The following is a 20,643-nucleotide window of genomic DNA, read 5'->3' as shown; positions in this document are numbered from 1 at the left end:
GGGATGCTGACAATGCAAACATTCTCCCCCAACCAAAAGATCTGGGTTAAATCAGTCGTTCTTTTGCCCACTTTGGCACCCCAGTTTGGACCCAGCCATATGCAGATCAGTCTTGACCCTGTGCCTCCTGGTAACACTCCAAACCGAACTGCCAAGCAAGGTCCTCCCTGGACCGGAAACAAGCATCCTGGGGCCGGTTTCAGGGTATGTCACCCTTCATCAGCCAGGCTAGCTTGAATCCAGTGGCACAGTGAGCAAGGGACCCACGTCTGGGCATACCCATCCCACTTAGGGCGAAAGGTGTTACAGCAAACAAATGATGGATGGAATGCTGACAATGCAAACACTCTCCCCCAGTCAAAAGATCTGGGTTAAATCCATTGTTCTTTTGCCCACTTTGGCACCCCAGTTTGGACCCAGCCATATGAAAATCAGTCTTGACCCTGTGCCTCATGGGAACAGTCCAGACCGAACTACCAAGCAAGGTCCTCCCTGGACCGGAAACAAGCATCCTGGGACTGGTTTCAGGGTATGTCACCCTTCCTCAGCCAGGCTAGCTTGAATCCAGTGGCACAGTGAGCAAGGGACCCACGTCTGGGCATACCCATCCCACTTTAGAATATTCAAATCTAAAGCCTTGCTCCAATTTCTCATTGCCTAATCTAAGCTATTTTTGAATGATCTGTGAGGTCTAACTACCATAAGTTTGTTTTTTAAAACACTGATTTCCAGGCCCCCTATCCCTATAAAAAGTTTTAAAGTTATCCAAAAGTTGCTTTAGTCCCATAGGGGTCTGTGAAATTAAGACAGTGTTGTAGGCGAATACTAAAGCAGGGGCACTCTCCCCACTATCCCCTTCTAATTTAGGAGCATCTATATTTAGGGCCACAATAACATCATTAACGAATAGGTAGAAAAGGGTGGGACCAGCACACACCCTTGTCCCACCCCTCTGCGTATTGTTACCCCTGGGGACCTCATCGCACTTGGGTATAATTATCTTGATAGAGTTTAATTAGCTAGCCAAACAGGGCAGCAGGAACCTCAAAGGTTTTTAGATACACCCATAGGAGCTCCCAGGAGACCAACTAGAAGGCTGCTTCAAGGTCAGCAAAGGCTATTGCCAAATGGCTTTCCTTGAGCCTTGTGCATTTCCAAATTATAAGAAGCAGCCTTAGTACTTGGTCTGTGGTGCTGACTTTGGGTCTGAATCCAGCTTGGTAATGGGGTGGGATCTCTGCACCTTTGATCCAGTCATTTAGTTTAAGATCTGCCTCGCATAAACCTTTTGGAGAATATCCAAAAGGCTCATAGGCCTGTAATTACAAGTGCTACCCCAATCCCGCTTTTTATAAATGGGGATAATCTCCACCCCTTTCCATGTTTTGTGGATCGTGTTGCTGCTGTTATTGCGTTGCTCAGGCAGTTAACATATGGGGCCCAAACTGACATGTCATGGTGCAGTAGCTCGCCAGGGATTTTATCTGGTCCTGTGGCCTTTCCCACTTTAATTGTAGTGATGGCTATCAGTTTCCCCAAGTGTAAAGTGAAGGTCTGAAGAAATGTAATGGGGGGGGGGGGGGTGATGCTGGCAAACAGTTACAATGAGGCCAATTGCAGTGTGGCAGTATAACTTGGAGAAGTGAACTACCCAGGATTCAGATGACAGTCTATTTGTGGAATGAGTGATTGTCACCTGACCTGGCAGCCAGCACCAAATCACTCCAACTAGCTTCGTCCCTCTAAGCCCTTCTTAGCATCTTCTTGTACAGACCCCAAGCTATGCAGTCCTCAGGTGGATTTTAGCTTTTTAGAGCTATCACCAGTGCTTATTTTGCCAATCTGAAGTCCTTTGTATACCATAGATTACTATCTAAGCTATGCACCGGGTAGGGGGTTTATTTTGTTGGTGGTTAGGTCAGGATGTGTGTTAAGAATGCTACCAGTTTTGTGCGGATGTCAGAGATAAAGAGCTTTATCCAGATTGTACACTGCAACAAGACTGAAGCACTGGTCTTCGGCAACAAGACCTGTCCATGGGAACCCACCTGGCGGCCATCAGAGCTAGGTCCAACACCCACAGACCATGCAAGAAATCTAAGGATCATCCTAGACAACAAGCTCAACATGATGATTCAAGTCAACGTACTGAGTACCTCCTGCTGCCACATCCTATGCATGCTGCAAAAAATCTTCAAATGGTTGCCTTAGAACACTAAACAGACCGTCATGCAAACACTCATCACCAGCAGGCTAGACTATGCCATAATATCCAAACAACTTCTACACTGAGTCCAGACCATCCAGAACACCACTGCAAGACTCATACTCAACCTCCCATGCCACTGGCTCTCCATTCACACGCACAGCCAATTCAAACTTCTCACGCATACATACAAAGCCCTACACAACACAGGACCAGAATACCTGAACAGCGGCATACACTTTCACCAATCTACCAGACACCTATGCTCTGCCTTACTCTCACACATTCCCTGTATCGCAAAAGCAAAACTGGAGGTCCTGTGGGGTTTGGGACTAACTGCACAATGTTTTTGCTGATTCACCTGCAGGTTATGCAGGGGTTACAAATTTATGTTTGTAATGATATTCTTGATATATATGGTCTTCAAATTGTATTCATGGGGCAACGGCCCAGTATGTACATAAAAACTTTATACAATATATTGTTAAAAAAAACAAAAAACTGGAGGTCCTTCATGTTTCTACATTGCAAACAAGAGAGGAAATAGTCTCGCTCAACACATCAGAGCCTCCTACTCACTTCTTGAGTTCTGTAAGAAGCTGAAGTCCTGGCTCTTCGTATAAGCACCTTGGGGACCACAAACCTACTACACACCTACCCAAGGGCTTGGATACCCTCTTGGGTGATTAGTGCGCTATACAAATCAATATAACATAACAGTACTCAAACGGCCGACAAGTGCTGAATATGTAACGGGCCTACTCACAAACTGCATTTTGTTGTTCTACAAAACGTATCCCTTAAGTCATATTTTTACAAATAATTGTAAAAATTTTAAGTTCAAAATGAGGTATTGAAATGTTTTCAAATACATTTGTACTTTTTTAATATAGTTTTTAAAGATTGCATTATAGTTATTTATATTTTAACTATTGTAAATAGTTTATTAAACATTATACTATACTAGTATAAAGAGAGAACAGAAACCTTTTGGCAAGGTAAACTCGGGAACCACAGCACCAATCCACACACCCAATACATTGTTAGAATCCTCAGGGTGTGTGGATGGACATAGGTGACATAAAATTAAAAAAAAACGTAAATAATATTTTTTTAATTTACAAACAAAGTAGTCCCCTAATAGTAGCACCGGCCGCGACGTAGCGCTGACCGCGACCTAGATGTGCGTGATGACGACAGGCAGGGAGGAGCGGAGAGGAGTGGCTGTGAAGTCCGGACCTTGGGGAGGAGCGGCGGTTCAGGTAAGGCGTGGCGGGAGGCGGTCTGAGCAATGTCGGGGCGGGCGGGGGCCCGGGAGTAGCGGTCAAGTCCGGAGCGCGGCTCAGGGAAGGCAGAGGCGGGAGGCAGGCGGGCGGGAGGCAGGCGGGCGGGGGCGGGAGGTGGTCTAGGCAATGTCGGGGCAGGCGGGGGCCCGGCCTAGACTGCACAAAAGCCGAAAATGCTGCCCCCAGCCCCCTTCTGCCCCGGGCAACGCCGGGGCGGGCTGCTAGTTTTCTATAAAGTTGTATTTTAATTTCCGACCTACAATATTTTCTATGGGAGGGTCTTGCAGTACCAGTGGTTGGCCATGGGTGGTGCTGGACATACTACAGTTTTTTATTTTTAGTAAAAACTTAAACCTTTGTGAATATCTCAGTCTGAAAAGTACTAATGCAGTCAACAAGTGCTGCAGACATAATACCTCTATCTGAAAAGTGCTAATGTAGTCGACAAGCGCTAGAGACAAAATACCTCACAAAAGTGTGTTAATTGTTACTGATTTTTTTCAAAACAACCAGGATTTATTGATGAAGTAAACAGTTACACTCTCTTGGTACTTTATTAAAGATTTGAAGGAAAAAAAAGCATTTGCATTATAACATTCACCATTACATGTGGCTGGACCTCCATGGGTCCCTGTGCTTACTGAACTGAATCACACAACAGTGGAATTCTGTCAAGGCTTTTGGCATCGGTGAAACTTCCTCCCACTCGGATCTACTACTGTGGTACACTTGAACTTCATCTGAGATTTCATCTGGAGCATAATCACCTCCTAAAATATAAATTTTATCTTCTATGCCAACAGCTCCAGCATTAAAGCCAGCATTTTCAAAGGAACCCTCTCCCTTCCAGACACATGTCTCGGGGCAGAAACTGTACACTTTGTAGGTGGAGAGGTCACATATGTACAAGGTAAAGTTAACAGGGATCGCTTTGACCAAAGTTGCATGAAAAAACTGTCCAAACTCTGCCACAAGCTCTGACCACTGATCAACCTCAGCATTGTATCTGAAGAAACAATCGAGAGATGGGTTAAATACATCAGTGATCTCAATTTCTGACCCAAGGACATAAATAACATTTTTGCATGCACTAGCTTCTGGGTAGTATATTCCTCTTGGTAAGTGGCTTACAGGTTTCCATTGTTTTGTGAGAGGGCTGTACGATTCAACATTCAAGAGGCTTTTGGTGTTGTGAGAGCCTTTAGTTTTACCACCTATCACAAATAATTGATTGACAGCCATTACAGAAGCATGCATCGTCCTAGGTTTCTTCATGGGAGAGACTAAGGAGTAGTTGTTGGTCAATGGGCAGTAGCACCAGGTGTTGTCAGTGGCTTCATGATGTCGCTCATTAATATGAAGCCTAACTGCCCTGCAGCATGATCCTTTGCATCCACCCGTTACAAAGATTTTTTCTGCATAGCAGGAAAGACTTGACCCAGGCAGATCCAGAATGCGAATTTGAGGAAGTTCTACCCACTTACCAGTATTAATATTGTAGCAAAATGTGTGTCGCCTGCCAATGCTTTGCTCAGTTTTGTGAACAAATATATATTTTTCTGTAGTTGAAATGCGAGTGTCCGGGAACAGGCCTCCAAAGTCTTGAACATTTTGTATTGCATCTTTGATCAGTACTGAGCAGTTAGTGCTTTTCAGCAACTGGTCTTCGGAACTAAGACACTTCATTAGAATAGATTCGGATATATGGTGCAATCTTACTTTATTCATCAAATTTGGCAAGTATCTCGATCTCACCTCCAGATTATGTTTGGTCCAAGAGAAAACAGCATTTAAAACTGACTCTTCTGCAGGGACATTTAGTTCATCTGCTTCTAAACATTTTTCTAATATATCGACGCCCATCTCAAGGTAGTCGGCTGATTGAAGTAACAAAGAAAAATGTTGTAAAGCAAAATCCAAAGCATGGTTAAATAGCCTAGAAGAACCATAACTTTCCGAAATTGCTAATAATTGCAAACAATTGCATAAGTCAATGCTTTTTATCAAAAAATCGCTACAAGCTTTGGAAAGAAGAGAAACCTGTAGAAACGAGGAAAGCTGGAAGAGCATGTCTACGTTGTCTTCTGTTATTTGTGTTTTTCCTGTATAGGCGTAATCAAGAAACACCTTCACCGCTTGGGGAGATAGGTTGGTTAAAGTAACCCTTCCATCATCTCTTTCCTTCATATTAACTTCAAACATGGCTCTGAAAGTCAAACACAAACCATAATAGAATATGAACAACCTCTAGTTATGAGCACTGACATCAGAGAAACAAAGATACACATAACTCTTAAAGTGAATACGGTCGTTTTGCTAGATACCAAGAACAACACAGTCTTGAGCTCAAACAAGGTTGAACAGTGCAACACTAAAAAGACTGACAAAATAATGTTATATTCTCTTTTTTATTTTTATTGATACACGACAAAACACAATGATCAAATAATTCATATCGACATATGTATATATCACAGGATACACTTAATAATATATATAAGGGCATTTAACAGAAATAGAGAAACTGAGTAGTATGTCATTAATCACGGAACACATGAGTATACACATAAAGTAACATTATCTCTTATCTTTTCCACCATTCAAGCCTCGTAGAACTCTGAGAAGGTCCCCCAAATTTTCAATCCCAATTTCTTTCTCCGCCTTGATGCGGAGAGCGAAAAAAGACTCGACTCTAACTTATAAAGTTTGTACAAACGTGCTTGCCACTGTTGGAATATAGGCGGCTTTTTTTAAGCCACTCTGTGGCAATACAAAGCCGAGCGACAGTCATTGTGAAAAAAATAAAATATCGAAAACAGTGAAGTTCATTAGTTCTACTATCCGAAGAGATCTTTCCTAACATCATCATAGAGGGGGTGAACTTTAAACTAACCTTAAAAATTAAAGACAAAAAATTTTCAATATCCTGAATAAATCTTCCTAATGTGGGGCAAGAAAAAAAAATATGAACGCTATCTGCATTATCAGCTTGGCAACGAAAGCATTTACCATCAAAACCTCTTCTCCATTTTAACATTCGAGCAGGTGTATAATACAAATCAAATAAACTTTTGAAAAATTGAGCTTTCAGGTTTGCAGACATCAAGACCTCTTTAGAAAGCAAAATCAAATTCTCAACAACAATCTCATTATCTCCCAATGATTCCGCCCACTTTGCCTGTATTTTCTCCAAATCATCAGGCTTCACTTTAATGAACATATGGTAAAGAATGCCAATTTTAACTTGTCGTGCAACTCCCTCTACAATATTAATCTTTTTTAAACATAATTTATGTCTTATAAGGTAATCCCTTATTTGTAAGAATTTAAAAAAAAACTTCTAGATAAGTCAAACTCTTCTGACATTTCAGTAAATGATTTGCATTTGCCTTCATTTGAAAAAAAATCCCCCAAACATGTAACCCCTTTTTTTTGCCAGTTCCTGGCAGATCCATCTGAGAATATAAGAGGTAATGATCTAACAGAAAAATACGGGGTATAGTATGATAGTTTCCCTATATCAATGGTGCGGGCCACCGATTTCCAAATTTTATGAGCACTGATGAATACCTTAAATCGGGTCCTCTTATAGTAATTGCCATCGATTTCATTAAAGCAGATTAGTCTTGCATGTGTTCCTATCAAGATCTCAAATATAGAAGGATGATTATGTACATACTCTGAGGAATCTCTTATTAACAAAATTTTCATTTTTAACAAAAAGCATACTATATAATATAGAAAAAAATCGGGTACCCCTAGTCCACCCCTTTCCACAGGCACAGTAAGATGCTTCATCGCCCGCCTGGGTTTACCAGGACTCCACATAAATTTCCCACAGAGTGACTGTAGCGCCTGTAATTTAGATTTTGGAAACTCTAAGGGAATGGACCGAAACAAATAAAGAATTTTGGGGAGGACATTCATTTTTATAATATTAGTCCTACCTATGATGGTAAGGTACAACCGATCCCATTTCTCGAGAGAGCTCTTAATTTTCTGAAAAACATTGCTCCAATTTACATTGACCAATTCATCCATGTCTGTTTTAATCCGTATCCCTAAATAGGTAACCTCTCCGACCACCCTCTCATCCTCCCAAGTTATGGCATTTGAACAAAGAATCTGAGTTTTAGCTGCATTAAGTTTATACCCAGTTATCATCCCGAAGTCTTTAGCCAGCCTCTCAATCTCTGGGCTGGCAGTTTCAGGTGTGTCAGTTACTACTGCTATATCATCCGCATATGCGAATACAGAAAAAGAGAAGTCAGAAACAATAAAGGGAGGAATTAAAGGGTTTCGACTTAATAGTTCAATCAAAGGGTTAATATATAATGAAAACAATAACGGAGAGCAAGGGCAGCCTTGACGTGTTCCTCTAGTGATACACAGTGACTCAGAAAGCCCTCCCGAAGCAGATATTTTTGCTGTGGGATTAAGATAAAGTGTTTTTATGGCTTTAATGCATTTTTGACCAAAACCCATTTTATCCATTAAAACCCAGAGATACTCCCAAGACACTCGATCAAACGCTTTTTCCGCGTCTAATAAAAAAAGCGCTAATTTCCGTTTGTTCACCGCAGCCAGGTCGAACAACGTAATAACTTTGTTAATATGGTCAACAGTACTTCTTTTAGGAATGAACCCATGTTGATATCTGGATACTAATAAAGCCACAACCCCGGATAACCTATTCGCTAAAATCTTCGAGTATATCTTGTTATCCACATTTAACAGTGAAATAGTTCTGTACAATGCTACAGAGTCAGTGGGCTTTTCTTTTTTACAGAACACAACTATCGTTGCTTCAGACCATGTAGCGGGGGGATTACCATCCTGAGCAGCTAGTATTACCTGATATATCTCATCCTTTAGAATATGAAAAAAGCGTTTATAGACTTCGGCGAGCATTCTGTCTGGCCCCGCAGTTTTGCCTACTGCGAGACCATTCACTGCAGTCTCCACTTCTATCATAGTTATAGGTAGACCTAATTCCCCAGCTACTTCAGGATCTAACATCTTCAGCTCTATCAGCATTCTATCGTACCATTGTTCATCCATATGTACACCATCCTCCCTGAAATAAAGATTTGCATAAAATTTTTTGAATATTTCTAAGATACGTTCTGGGTCAGAATGGGAGTCTCCCCGGGAATCCTTCATTGAATTTATAATCTGGGCTGACTGCTTCATTCGAAGCCTAGTAGCCAAGATTTTACCTATTCTCTCCCCGAATTCATAACTCGTCAATTTAAAGGATAAAAATTTCCTGGCAATTTCCTTATCCCAGTATCCCAAAATGTTAGTCCTGGCCTTAGTTACATAATTTTCCTCTTTGAATAACCCCGTTTTGCCCAATGCAACCTTACTGGTTAAATGAGTCTCAGCTTTAATCAAAAGTTCGTATAAATTATCCAGTTCTTTCCTTAAGTTCTTACGTTGCCTGGCTACAAAGCTGATACATTCTCCCCTGAACCCTGCTTTAAATGTATCCCATACTACGGGAATGTTGGCAGTACCACGGTTTTCATCAAAAAAGATTTGAATCCAGCCCTGCATATGTGTGATGAATTCAAAATTTAACCCTAACTTCCTATCATATGAAAAGCTGGATTGTATCTTTCGTTTAACTAAGCGATGGATATCTACTACAATAGGAGAATGATCCGAAGATACCCTAGGATAAATTCTAATATTAGTACCTTCTAATAAATTTCGGGGTAGGAAAAAATAATCTAATCTCACAAGCTTTTTATGAGGGTGGGAATAAAAAGTAAATCCACTGTCCCTCTCTCGCTGCATACCCTAAGCATCCACCAATCCATGATCTTGTAAAAGATTCACAAATGCCTTATACACCCTAGGCTTACGTCCCTTATAAATTGCCTGTGAGTCCATTAAAGCACTATTAGTCAGATTTATGTTGATATCGCCACAAATCACTATGGGATGTTGAAAGTTGACTAATTCCATGTTGATCTCTACTAATGGATCAGGGTCATCTAAATTAGCCCCATATACTGAGACTAATGTAAGTTGACTATTTCCAGTTTTTAATTCCACAATGACCCATCAACCCTTTTTATCTTGTAATTTGCGACCTACTGTGATTAAGTTATCTTTGATGAATATAGCCACCCCACGTATCATACTAGATTGTCTCGAAGCAGATACCAACAGAAATCCTAAGTCTTTTAAAATCGCTCTTTTAACCCATGGGATATGCGTTTCTTGTACACAAACGACATCAGGTTGTATGTATTTTAACTCCGCTGCAACTTTGTGTCTTTTTATTAGATTATTTAACCCTGCTACATTCAAAGAACATATTCTCAGACTATTTCCCGCCATTTCAACTCATAATCATAATTCCCGATTTTGCCAGTTGGTAACTCATAAAGATAAAGACAAAACTTAATATCCATGATTCATCCTTTCATGAAAACCAGAATACTTTTCAATGTAGCGCCCTTTTTCCTTTTTAGTCGTATCTTTTCCATGTAATGCCACCATGTCTTTGTCGTGCTCAATTTTTTTCCCCCTTTTTTTCACCCCCCGTGCCCCAATACCACCCCAAAAACCAGTCCACCCACTCACCCCCCCCCCCTGTCCCCCACCCTTCATAGAGGCTTTAGGACTTATGGTCCTGTGATGAAGTTTGCTGCTCCTTACAGCCCCCCAACAGAGTTTACTGGACATCATCTTTAACAACCCCTTAAATCCTTCAGTAAAGGTGAGAAGTTTACAACTTAATACATCAGATTGAACTTTTTAGGCATACAACCGGATTTATAGAGACAACAAGTATTCTTTAGCAGCAGTTTCGGTTATAAAAAACCTGGTGCTTTCTTTGTGAAGAACCTTGAGGTTTGCAGGAAACAATAAGTAAGCCTGCGCACCTTTGCCTTGAAACTGTGTGATGAGCTGTCGAAACTGCCATCTTAGCTCTACAGACTGCTTACATAAATCCGGTCTAACAAAAAATTCGCAACCAAGACCCTTACATTTTTTATCCGGGCGAGCCTTTATGAATATTTCCTCCCTTGCTTGAAAACTATTAAAGGCTACTAATATAGCACAGGGTTTTTTGTCTCTGACATTAGCCCTAAATGGAAATCGGTGGGCCCTCTCCACCTCTCGGTCCCAATCCCATCTCCCAGACTCTGGCATAGCTACCTTCAAAAGAGACACTATAAAACCACGTACATCAGACCCCTCCTTCCCCTCCTCAATTTGCAAAAACCTCAAATTGTTCCTACGCGATCTGTTTTCAATGTCAGTAAGCTTCCAAGTGACATCTTGCTTAGTCGCCATGTGTAACTCGATATTTGTTCGCTGCTGAACCATCTCGTCTTCTAATGAGGATATACGTGCTTCTGCCTCAGTTGCTCTTGCGACGAATTCAGTATGAGACTTGACTAGTCTTCTCACAGAGTTCTGAAGCTTCTTACATGAGTTCTGTACCTTAATACTGTCCTCGCGGTTTTCTTGTCTATGCTGCATCATAGTCTGATAAATCAAGTCTAATGAAATATCCTCTATATCCTCAGTGACCAAGCCCGTGTTGGTATACCCAGTGTTGCTAATATTGATAGTGCCATCTTGTTCTTGCTCTTTACCACTCATGTCCAGTCTAAGTCTACGAACGGTGCTTTGATCAGGATATTCTCTCTCCATATTTTCATCTAGACTGCTATGAGCACTATAGCCACTTTCCTCCTCTAAGCCACCATCTTCCATGCTCATCCGTGTGGCATATAGCTCTACCAGGCTTTCCGAAGAGGACATAGAGTGATCTGACAATGAAAAAAAGTCCGCTGAGTCAGTGTCCCCTACAGATGGAACACCTGTATCTGAGTTTGGCGCTTTTTTATTCTGCAGAGATGCCGAGAGGGAATTCACATCGGGGCAGTCTGTGGCTGTTTGTGTGGTCAAATCTTCTAAAGCACTGAGAATGCCCCCATTAGCGCTTTTATTCAGCGCGCTCTCCTTATCTTTCTCCTTATCTATTATGGTTATTTCAGAGCCAGAGCCAGAGATTAAGCTGGGTGTTTGTGGGATCTCAGTAGCACTCCCTTGGTCATTAGCAGCTCCGTGCACCTCTACCGCCTTAGCCGGCGGTTGCCTTTTCTTTAAGGTCGGTTTTTCCACTTCTTTGTTTTTCGAGGAGGTAAACATGCCAGGAATCTTTCTACGGACTACAGCCTCCCCCTCTCTCCCGGTTGAACTCGCTAACAATATACCGTCCGTACTCACTGTGGGAGGAGGGGGGGTCGAACCTCCAACTGACACAGCTGGTCCTTTACTCGACGCAGTCTCTGCAGTCTCGGCTCAGTCATTCATCTCTGTACCGGCTCCCTGGCCTCGCGCTCTCCTTCCCTTCAGCCGCATGCCTTTTCGCGATGTGTCTGGTGCAGCGTTTACGCTCCGCTCGCTGTTCTCCTCGCCACTCTCCACACTGCTTTCCTCCGCTCTGCCCAGCTTTTTCGAACGAGGGCGGGTCTTCCACCAGGTGAGCTGTATTAGCCGGTCAGCCAACAACTGCCAAAGCGGCGTATAGCGTGTCCTAGGCGAATGCTGCCTCCAAATCCAAAACCAAATCGTCCCCTGCCCGAACATGAAAGAATTTCAAAGTAGTTTGTCAAGGGTTTCCTAACGTTTTCGTCCGCCAATAACTTTTCACTTTTCCTCTCCGCTTCTCACCATTTGAAAGGTCCGCTCCGTGGGGTCCGGCAGAGCCACAAACTTATGCGTCTAACTCAGACGCCATCTTGCCTCCAAGGTCCATCATACGCATCCGAATGTTATATTCTCTTAATGTGGACAGCTTTCTATCCCTCGCCTTTCAAACTTCAGTGACACGTTGTCACTGCAAGAGCTACAGAAGTCTTTTCTCGACTACATATCCACACCCGATTACATTGGAATAGCTGTACTGGATACAGACACTTTTCCAATTGGCCTGCGTAAAATGTGCCATTTACAATTTTACTTTTTACAGGCCAATTCATAAAGATGTCTTCATTGCTACAATTGCGCATAAAACGTAGTAGTTTGCGGTTCGAAGCTCCACATTTTCTTTAATAAAATCATTGGCATTTTCAAACCACTGCCTGACCACCAAGGCCCTGGTTTTAGTCATCATGGCATTGGTCATCGCCCGTCTTGATTATGCCAACGTTCTTTACGTTGGCATCCCCGCTTACCAACTTCGCCAATTACAACTGGTGCAGAATCAAGCGGCGAGACTTGTTTTCGGCCAACCTAGACATCAACATGTCTCCCCCTTATTGAAAAAGCTTCAATGGCTGCCAGTGGTGAAACGGGGCATTTTTAAACTTGGCTGTACCACCTTCAAATCATTGACCGGGCTGGGCCCTGCCTTTGTAACATCCTGGATTCATCGTTTCGTTCCGTCGTGTAACCTGCGCTCCTCGCATCACAACCTTCTTTCGGTCCCCTCCTTTAAGCGGAAGAAACACGGCGGCCTTGAGTTTTCCTTTCTTGCTCCTAAGACTTGGAACTCTCTCCCCTTAGAACTACGGTCATCCTCCTGTTTCACTTCCTTTAGAAAACTATTAAAAACTCATCTGTTCCGCCAAGCATATGATGATTAACACTGTTCCCCTGCTTCCACCTCTGTTCATCTGTCCTAAAGCGCCATGAAACCAGTGGTGACCGAGCGCTCTACAAATAATTTTTACATTACATTACATTACATTACAATGGTAAAGGGGAAAATTGTCATACAATAGATAGCCTATAATGAGTAAGTCCTAAGATGAGAGATTTAAAGGGACGGTCTCTTGAAAAAGATGCCTGCATAGTTTTCTTTTCAGGAGACCTGGCACACTAATGACATCAATGTAAGGTTTCAATTCTATCATGAAAAGGGCCAAATTATTTTCTAACTGAATTGATATGTGTCAATAATCTCCACCCATACTGGGGATTAGAATGCCAATGTGTTCTTGGAGGAGAGTAGGAACGTATTTTCTCTCTATGTTATTCCCTTTCGGCCTGCCTCCTGTCACATTCTGTACAGAGCACAGAAATAAGTGGAAAAGACTATGGGAATAATTATTTGCTTTAAAATTTTGTCTACTCAATAGTTGATTCACTAATGGTAGTCCTGCCAATCCCACCCATATAGCAGGTGATGATACTCAATTCCTTAGACTATTGTTGTAATTTAGAGTCCTTTGTTCATTAGGTGTACGTGATTTCAGTATTATTAGGAGAGTAACCACCTACCATTCCAATGCATCTTAACAAGACTGGATAGAAGTCTTAAAATCATATTGTTATTGGGAATTTTGAACCTAGGGAGTCTCAAAAAAGAATTAAGTGGCCCTTTAACGTCCAAAATCAGTTGCAGAAAATTTGCGGGTGGATCCACGAGTCCGTGGCATTTTTTAAAAAAAAAAGACCACAGGAGGGACAAATCCCGGGGACATGAGGGTAATCAAGGAGGTGTCTCATGGGATCCCCTCCAAGGCTTTTCTACAGCCCGGGGACTGCCACTTCCCAGGGCACAGACTTTATTTAATACAAAAAGAATGAAGGGGAGGCCCTACGGTCTCCCCGCAGACCCGGGGACTGCCACCTCCTCAGGTAACGATAGAATAGAAATGCAGGGGCCCCGCTCAGCCCCCTCTTTTCCCCGGGGACTGCCACCCCTGAGGCACATAAACATTATATTGTGTAGAATGTGGGGGAGTCCCTAAGGCCATACACACTCACCCATACAGCCCTGACACATGTACTTATTAACCCATACAGCCACTGACTCACCCAATCACTCATCCATACAGACATTCACACAACCAGTAAGTCACTTATACAGTCAGTCACGGTCCCACTAAATCAGCCATACAGGCAGTCATACACCCACTGATTCATCAATACACCTTGGTACATATATTTAACAGTCAAACTTTTTTAAACTCTCAGTCACTGGATGATGTCATGAGTGATGTCACTTGAGATGTCAGGGATGCATTGCAGTGGTGCGAGTTATAGTTAGCTCACTAACTATTACAGCTGAATTTCACTGGCTTTGGACGAGTGACCGAGTGAAACCTGAGACGAACTATAACATCCTTGAAACCTTTGTTTTTTCTGTGAATTTCTAAGTTTTTTTTAAATTCAATTTTCCAACTATAACGTCTCTGTAACCTTTGTTTTTTTCCCAGTGTTTTAGTTTAAGTTTATTTTTAATTGCATAGTTCGTTAAAACCATTGCAACACGAAAATATTTCTTTACAACCAATTTTTGTATATAAAAGCTCCTTAGTTATAAAAGCATAAAAATTCTATAACCATAGTTGCGTGTCGATTCTAGGATACATTACTTTGTTTATAGACACACAGATACATTTAAAAGTTAGACTTCAGCCAATATTTTGATTTCAGGCAGTTTCTTTTGGCATGCTGTCAAGAATTTTACCAAAGCGCAGTTTAATTAAGGGTCACTTGGGGCAAAGCAAGCCAGAACAGCCTGCCTCCTAGTTCGAATCCCGCGCTGGTTGAATTTGACTTTTAATATTTGTAGCCGTTCATGTGAGAGTTGGTTGCAAGAGCATAATAGATGCAGCAGGTCTTCCGATGCTGACCCGCATAGGCGGCACCTAGAGTCCATTTTCTCCTTCACCCAGGGTGGACAGTGCTGAGTGCCAGGTAGCAGGCCGAGTCTAAACTTCATGATGCTGATTTTTGTATGCTTACCATAACCCATGTTAAAATACTTCTGGGCTGGTTGCTCACAGTAAGTATTCAGAGTCATCCAACCATGAGACCTTTCAGCGAGTAAGGCTTTATCCTCCAGCCACGATAGATATTTGACTGATTTCCACACTAGTTTCTTGAGTACACCGGAACTAGTGGGGGTTTCCCAAAGTTGGTTCAGTCCCAATTTGTGTAGTCTTTCTTTAAGGTATCTCGCTGCGGGAGAGGTAGTGTGTCCGCTTATCTCTTTCCATAACTGGGCATTTAGTGACCCTGAAGCGCCTTTCCGTATTTTATCCCACGTTATGATGTATGCCCCTTGTCTAGCGAGAGATTGCTTCTGAATGCCGAACTCAAGCCTTATTTGCGAGGGGGAGGTGTATTTGGGTAACCCAAATATAATCCTGTACGTGCTTGTTACTGTAGAGTCCAGTAATTTAGCGTCTCTACCTTTCTGGGCTTCGCTTCCGTAAGTTTTCGTTGGCAGTAACTTTGCACGGATCACCTCCACTATGGGCAGAATCGACGGGCCGGTTAATTTGGAGTTCAAAGATTTTAGGGAGGTTGCCAGTGCGATTGCTTTGTGCCTGAAGGTGTTTCTCTGTGCTAGGAATTGCCCTCCTTTATAAATCTTTACGCCCAGATATTTATATTCTGTGGTGCTCTCTATTTGGGTGTTCCCCCAGACCCATACTGAGGGTTTTTATTCCCTTTTTTGGCTCACAGTGATGGTTTTCGTTTTGTTGAGGTTGATCGTTAGACCATTTTCTTTTGAATAGTCCTGTGTGGCATTTATAAGATGTTGAAGGCCAACTTTTGTTTTGCTAATCAGGACTATGTCGTCTGCGTATAAGAGGCATGGCAATAAGATGTCTCCCAGTTTTGGAGCATGCGAGTTACAGGCGTTTAATACCGGTATGAGATCAGCTACAAACAAATTAAAAAGTAAGGGGGCCAGGACGCAGCCTTGTTTAAGCCCTTTGTCCGTTGGAACGCGTCTCGACAAGTGTGTTCCATCGCCCAGCTTAATCTGGACCCAGGTATTGGTGTGCAGGTTTATCAGAAGGGTTAGAACCGATTGGGGGAGCCCCCAGCTGTGCAGTTTGGTCCACAGTCTGTTTCATATTACATGATCGAAAGCAGCTTTATAGTCAATAAAGCAGAAGTGTAAGCAGCTCCTAGTTGTTTCCAACTTGTCAAAGAGCGTTGCCATCATTATTATATATGTAGTCGTGCCCACGTTCTTTGCAAAGCCGGTCTGGTTCAAGGGGATGATGGATTTTGCTTCTGCCCAGGCCTGGAGCTCTTCCAGGAGCATTCCTGCGAAGAATTTAGCCTCGTTGCCCTGTAGTGCAACTAGCCGATAGTTCTGTGGCTCTGTCCTGTCCCCTGACTTGTAAATTGGTGCAATGATGGATCCCCTCCACGACTCTGGCAGAATATTTGTCATCCAGATTTCCCAGAATAGTGGTTCTAAAGCTTCAGCCCAGATTGTTGAGTCTTGCTTATAGAGCACAGGCGGTATGCCATTTGGACCGGGAGCCACTTCCCTCCTTCCCTTGCCTATTTGACTTTTTATGATCTTGAATCGATTTGTTGGTGAGTCAACAAATAAGATGTCATTTTTGACTTTATGTTGTGTGATCTGATTTAATCCTGCAGTTGCAGCGCTGATGTTAGGACCTTCGGAAGCTCCCGAGAAGTTTTCCCCCTTTATTCTAGACTCCGTGGTTTCATAGAAGTGAGACCCGAGATATGTTGTCCAGACTGCCTCCGAAATGTTAGAGGTAATTCCCTCGTTGTTAGGATGAACAAATGTATTTATGGTTCTCCCAAAACTTGCGCTATTGTTTGTTTGATGTCAGGGTGTAGTTTTGCCCACAAAGCATTCTATTTGCCCCTTTTTGCATCCTTTTTTGTTTTTTCAGCAGAGCCTTTTGCTTTTGCAATAGATTTAGTTGTGTTATAGCTTGAGGGTTCCACCGTAGCTGTCTCAATGTGCGATAGATAACTCTCTTGGTGCACTTGATTTCTTTCAGTGCTAATTGCGATATTGAGTTTTCACCGCCAAATCTTTGTTGGGTTTTTGGCTTGGTATTCGTTGTGTAGGCTGCCATGGTGTCAGGGAAGCTTTCCCACTTTTTAACCTCGTCTGATCCAGCTCTCAATTAAAAGTGGTCTTTAGCAATTCCCGCCATTCTACAGTGTGTTACAGGTCCAAATTTGATTCTCTTGAGATTGATAGTATAATTTGCTCCATGAGTGGACCGGCAGTGCTCAAACATATAAACTGTTGTTCTAAGGTCGATTTGTTGTGGCCGGTGATCGCTATCACCTTTGTCCCCTAAACGAAATATGGTAATTTGATGGAACAACTCAAAGGAGACAAAAGTGTAGTCTAGTAGTGTTTGTTTTAGATGAGCAGTATGTTGCTACAGGGGGGATTATCACCTCTTGATCTACCGTTTAGTGCTCTTTAGTTCAAGTGTTCCAATTCCTCCAAGGCTGACTGTCCCGCCTTTGTTTGCTTGTTTAAGAGTGGCTCCCCTTGCGTTGAAATGTTCCAAATTGTATTTTGTATAGACATTTCGGCGTCTGAGGAGGACCCCATTTAATTTAGGTTTAGGTCTCCTGTTAAAATGAGCTCCGTTGTTGGTCTGTCTGTAATGCGAGTTTCTACCAACTTACACATTTCTTTTATTAATTTGCCTTTTTCGCTTTGGTTGGATATAAATGTTAATTATTGTAATGTTGAGATCAGTTGCTCGCATTGAGCCTAAAGAGTATACGTTTACAGCAAGAGCTGCAGTTGAAGTAGAGCCTAGATCACGGACAATAAGATTGAGTCCACATGCAACATATATGGCCAAACCCCCCTGAAGATGGCCGTATTTTGCCTCAGCTAATGCACTTATATGGAAGTGTAGAAATCCTTGCAGATGTGGGGGTTCACTCAAACTTGTAGAGCCAAGATGTCAAAGGCCCTGATATAGTTGCTAAAATCCGCATCCGGCAATTTGCTTGCTAGTCCGTTCACGTTCCATGAACATATCTGTCGAGATCGCTTTGTGTCTGGTCTTTTTTTTATCCCGCTAAGTCGTCAATCTTTTTTACTGTTGTTTATTGTTCTTGAGATTCATCTTATGTCGGTATCCCATTTCGATGTTGTTGTGGGGTCTCGATGCATTTCACATTCTACCAAGAATGTTTCTCAATCTGTTTTACTGTGCCCCCTGGCTCCTTTCAGTACCGTAGTGATGGACCTACCATCGGATACCACATTTTCATCTGTGTGTTTTGGCCTCAGAAGGTCGGGATATCCTTGCTTAATATGTGGAGTGATGGTTATCCCCAAACTCTTAAAAGTATCTCTTTCTTGGTATATTCTTTGTGCGATAGTGGATGAACCCCATGAAGCACGTGCTTTTTCCCCAGACGCGGAGTCCTTGCATTTTATAAATTTGATCGAGACTAAATCGGTTGTAGTGATTTCCGTCAGGGATGGTATACGGGATAACAAACGTAGAATGTTGCCGCGGTTCATGTTGAACCTCCCCTTGGAGATATATTCTGGGGTAAACAGCAGTGCTGTTGTTTCCTGCCAGCTTCTGTCGTTAAGGTCCATTTCTTGCTTGTTTATTTGTGCTGCAGCGTTATTCTGGCGTTCGCCTGGTATTCTCTGAGTCCCGACTGCTCCTGTCAATTGGTCGAATTTCCCAGCTTCCGTCGCTGGCTCTCAGGTGTTGTTCCGTGCTGATGTAGTTAAGCTCTGAGAGTCCCTTGAGATGCTGTCCCCCCCTGTACTCTGAGTTTGTAGAGATGAAAGTTGGTATATCTGTCATCACCTTACTTCGAGGTTGGCGAGAGCTAGTATTCTCTATTTCCCTATGGCCCATGACCTGGTTAAGATTGGGGTCCTTCTTTATGATCGCTAAGTCTGTCCGTATTATGTCTTGATTGCCTGAGTTTGCTTTGCTTCCCGCAGAGACATAACCGTTAGCATTGGTATTTTGCAAAAATCCTGATGGCTTGCCCTCCTGGTTATGGCCTTGCATCCGACTTGTAATCGCTAAGTCTGCGTATTGTGTCTTGATTGCCTAAGTTCTCTTTACTTCCCGCAGAGACATGACCGTTAGTAATTATATTTTGCAAAATTCCTGATGGCATGCCCTCTTGGTTATGGCATTGCGACTGACTTAACCTTGCAGTTTCTGTTTTAGTGTTTTTGTTGCCTTTTGTTAAGCTGTTCCTTTCCAAGAATGGCTGTGCAAGTTCCGTCTCCGTAGCCTCTCCTGTTTGCTCTATCACTCTGGCATCTGGGGTCCTGAATGTGAGGTTACGACTTAATGCCTTCCTCATATTAGATCCTTTAGTTTTGGTTGTTTCTGGTATTGATGGATTTTCTTGATCATGCTCAATCTCGGTTGGTGTTTTCCCAAAGAGGCGCATAAATCAATTTTTTTTCGCAAATTTGTTTTTGGTTCCGGCCTTTGCGTTTTTTTGCTCATCTTTGTTTTGCGTTCAATTTGTTTCCCCCTATCACCTCTTCTGGAGTCACTGCCGCTTTATTTTCAATCTTTGTTTTCTGACCAGGTATTTTGTTGTCTTCAGATAGTGTTTGTTTGGTCGTAGTGGGATCAATCTCGCCGTTTGTAGATGCTAGTTGGTGAGTTGTCGTGCAGTGTGTCTTTATAGTTTCTAGTTGAGTGCTTTTCCACTATTGACTCTGGGTGATTAAAGGTTGCGCGTTTTTTTACTTGATCACACAGGTCGTTTAGCATTGTTGGAAGAGTGGCTAGTGTATCTACGATTGTGCTACAACTGCAGTTTTGGCTGTTGGCTAAAGCATAATCCTGGATTTTCTGCAGAGAGGTATTCAGTGTTCCTAGTTTACTGTCAATTGCAACCACGAACACTGCCAATCAATCAATCAATCATTGCATTTCTAAAGCGCGCTACATACCTGTGAGGGTCTCAAGGCGCTGGGGGGGGGAGCGCTACTGATCGAAGAGCCAGGTATTGAGAAGTTTTCTGAAGGCCAGCTGGTCCTGAGTCTGTTGTAGGCTGGTAGGGAGAGCGTTCCAGGTCTTGGCGGCGAGGTAGGAGAAGGACCTGCCACTGGCGGTGGTTTTTGGGATACAAGGATCTGTGGCGAGGGCGAGGTTGGCTGAGCGGAGGCTTCGGGTGGGGATGTGGAAGCTGAGACGGTTGTTGAGGTATGTAGGTCCGGTGTTGTGCAGTGCTTTGTGTGCGTGGATGAGGAGTTTGAAGGTGATCCTCTTGTTTACGGGGAGCCAGTGTAGGCCACTCAGGTGGGGTGTGATGTGGCTGCCTCGGGGGACATCGAGGATCAGGCTTGCCGAGGCGTTCTGGAATTTGTTGTAGTCTCAGGATCTTGGTAGTTGTTCCTGAGTAGAGGGCGTT

General features: G+C 42.8%; 1 protein-coding gene across 1 annotated transcript in view; it reads right to left on the bottom strand.

Annotated features, from left to right (window-relative positions):
• Positions 1-4,027: 4,027 nt before the first annotated feature.
• The window catches only part of KBTBD3 (kelch repeat and BTB domain containing 3), a 117,689-nt gene continuing 101,073 nt past the window's right edge, over positions 4,028-20,643 (bottom strand). Inside the window, exon 3 of the mRNA XM_086935252.1 lies at positions 4,028-5,698. Within this exon, the coding sequence (XP_086791378.1) occupies positions 4,096-5,698 (1,603 nt within the window). The 3' untranslated portion in view covers positions 4,028-4,095. The remainder of the gene's footprint in view (positions 5,699-20,643) is intronic.

The sequence above is a fragment of the Lissotriton vulgaris genome, chromosome 8 (assembly GCF_964263255.1).
Source record: "Lissotriton vulgaris chromosome 8, aLisVul1.2, whole genome shotgun sequence".
NCBI lineage: Eukaryota > Metazoa > Chordata > Amphibia > Caudata > Salamandridae > Lissotriton > Lissotriton vulgaris.
The sequence above is the reverse complement of the archived record's forward strand: the minus strand, read 5'-3'. Positions and strand labels throughout refer to the sequence as shown.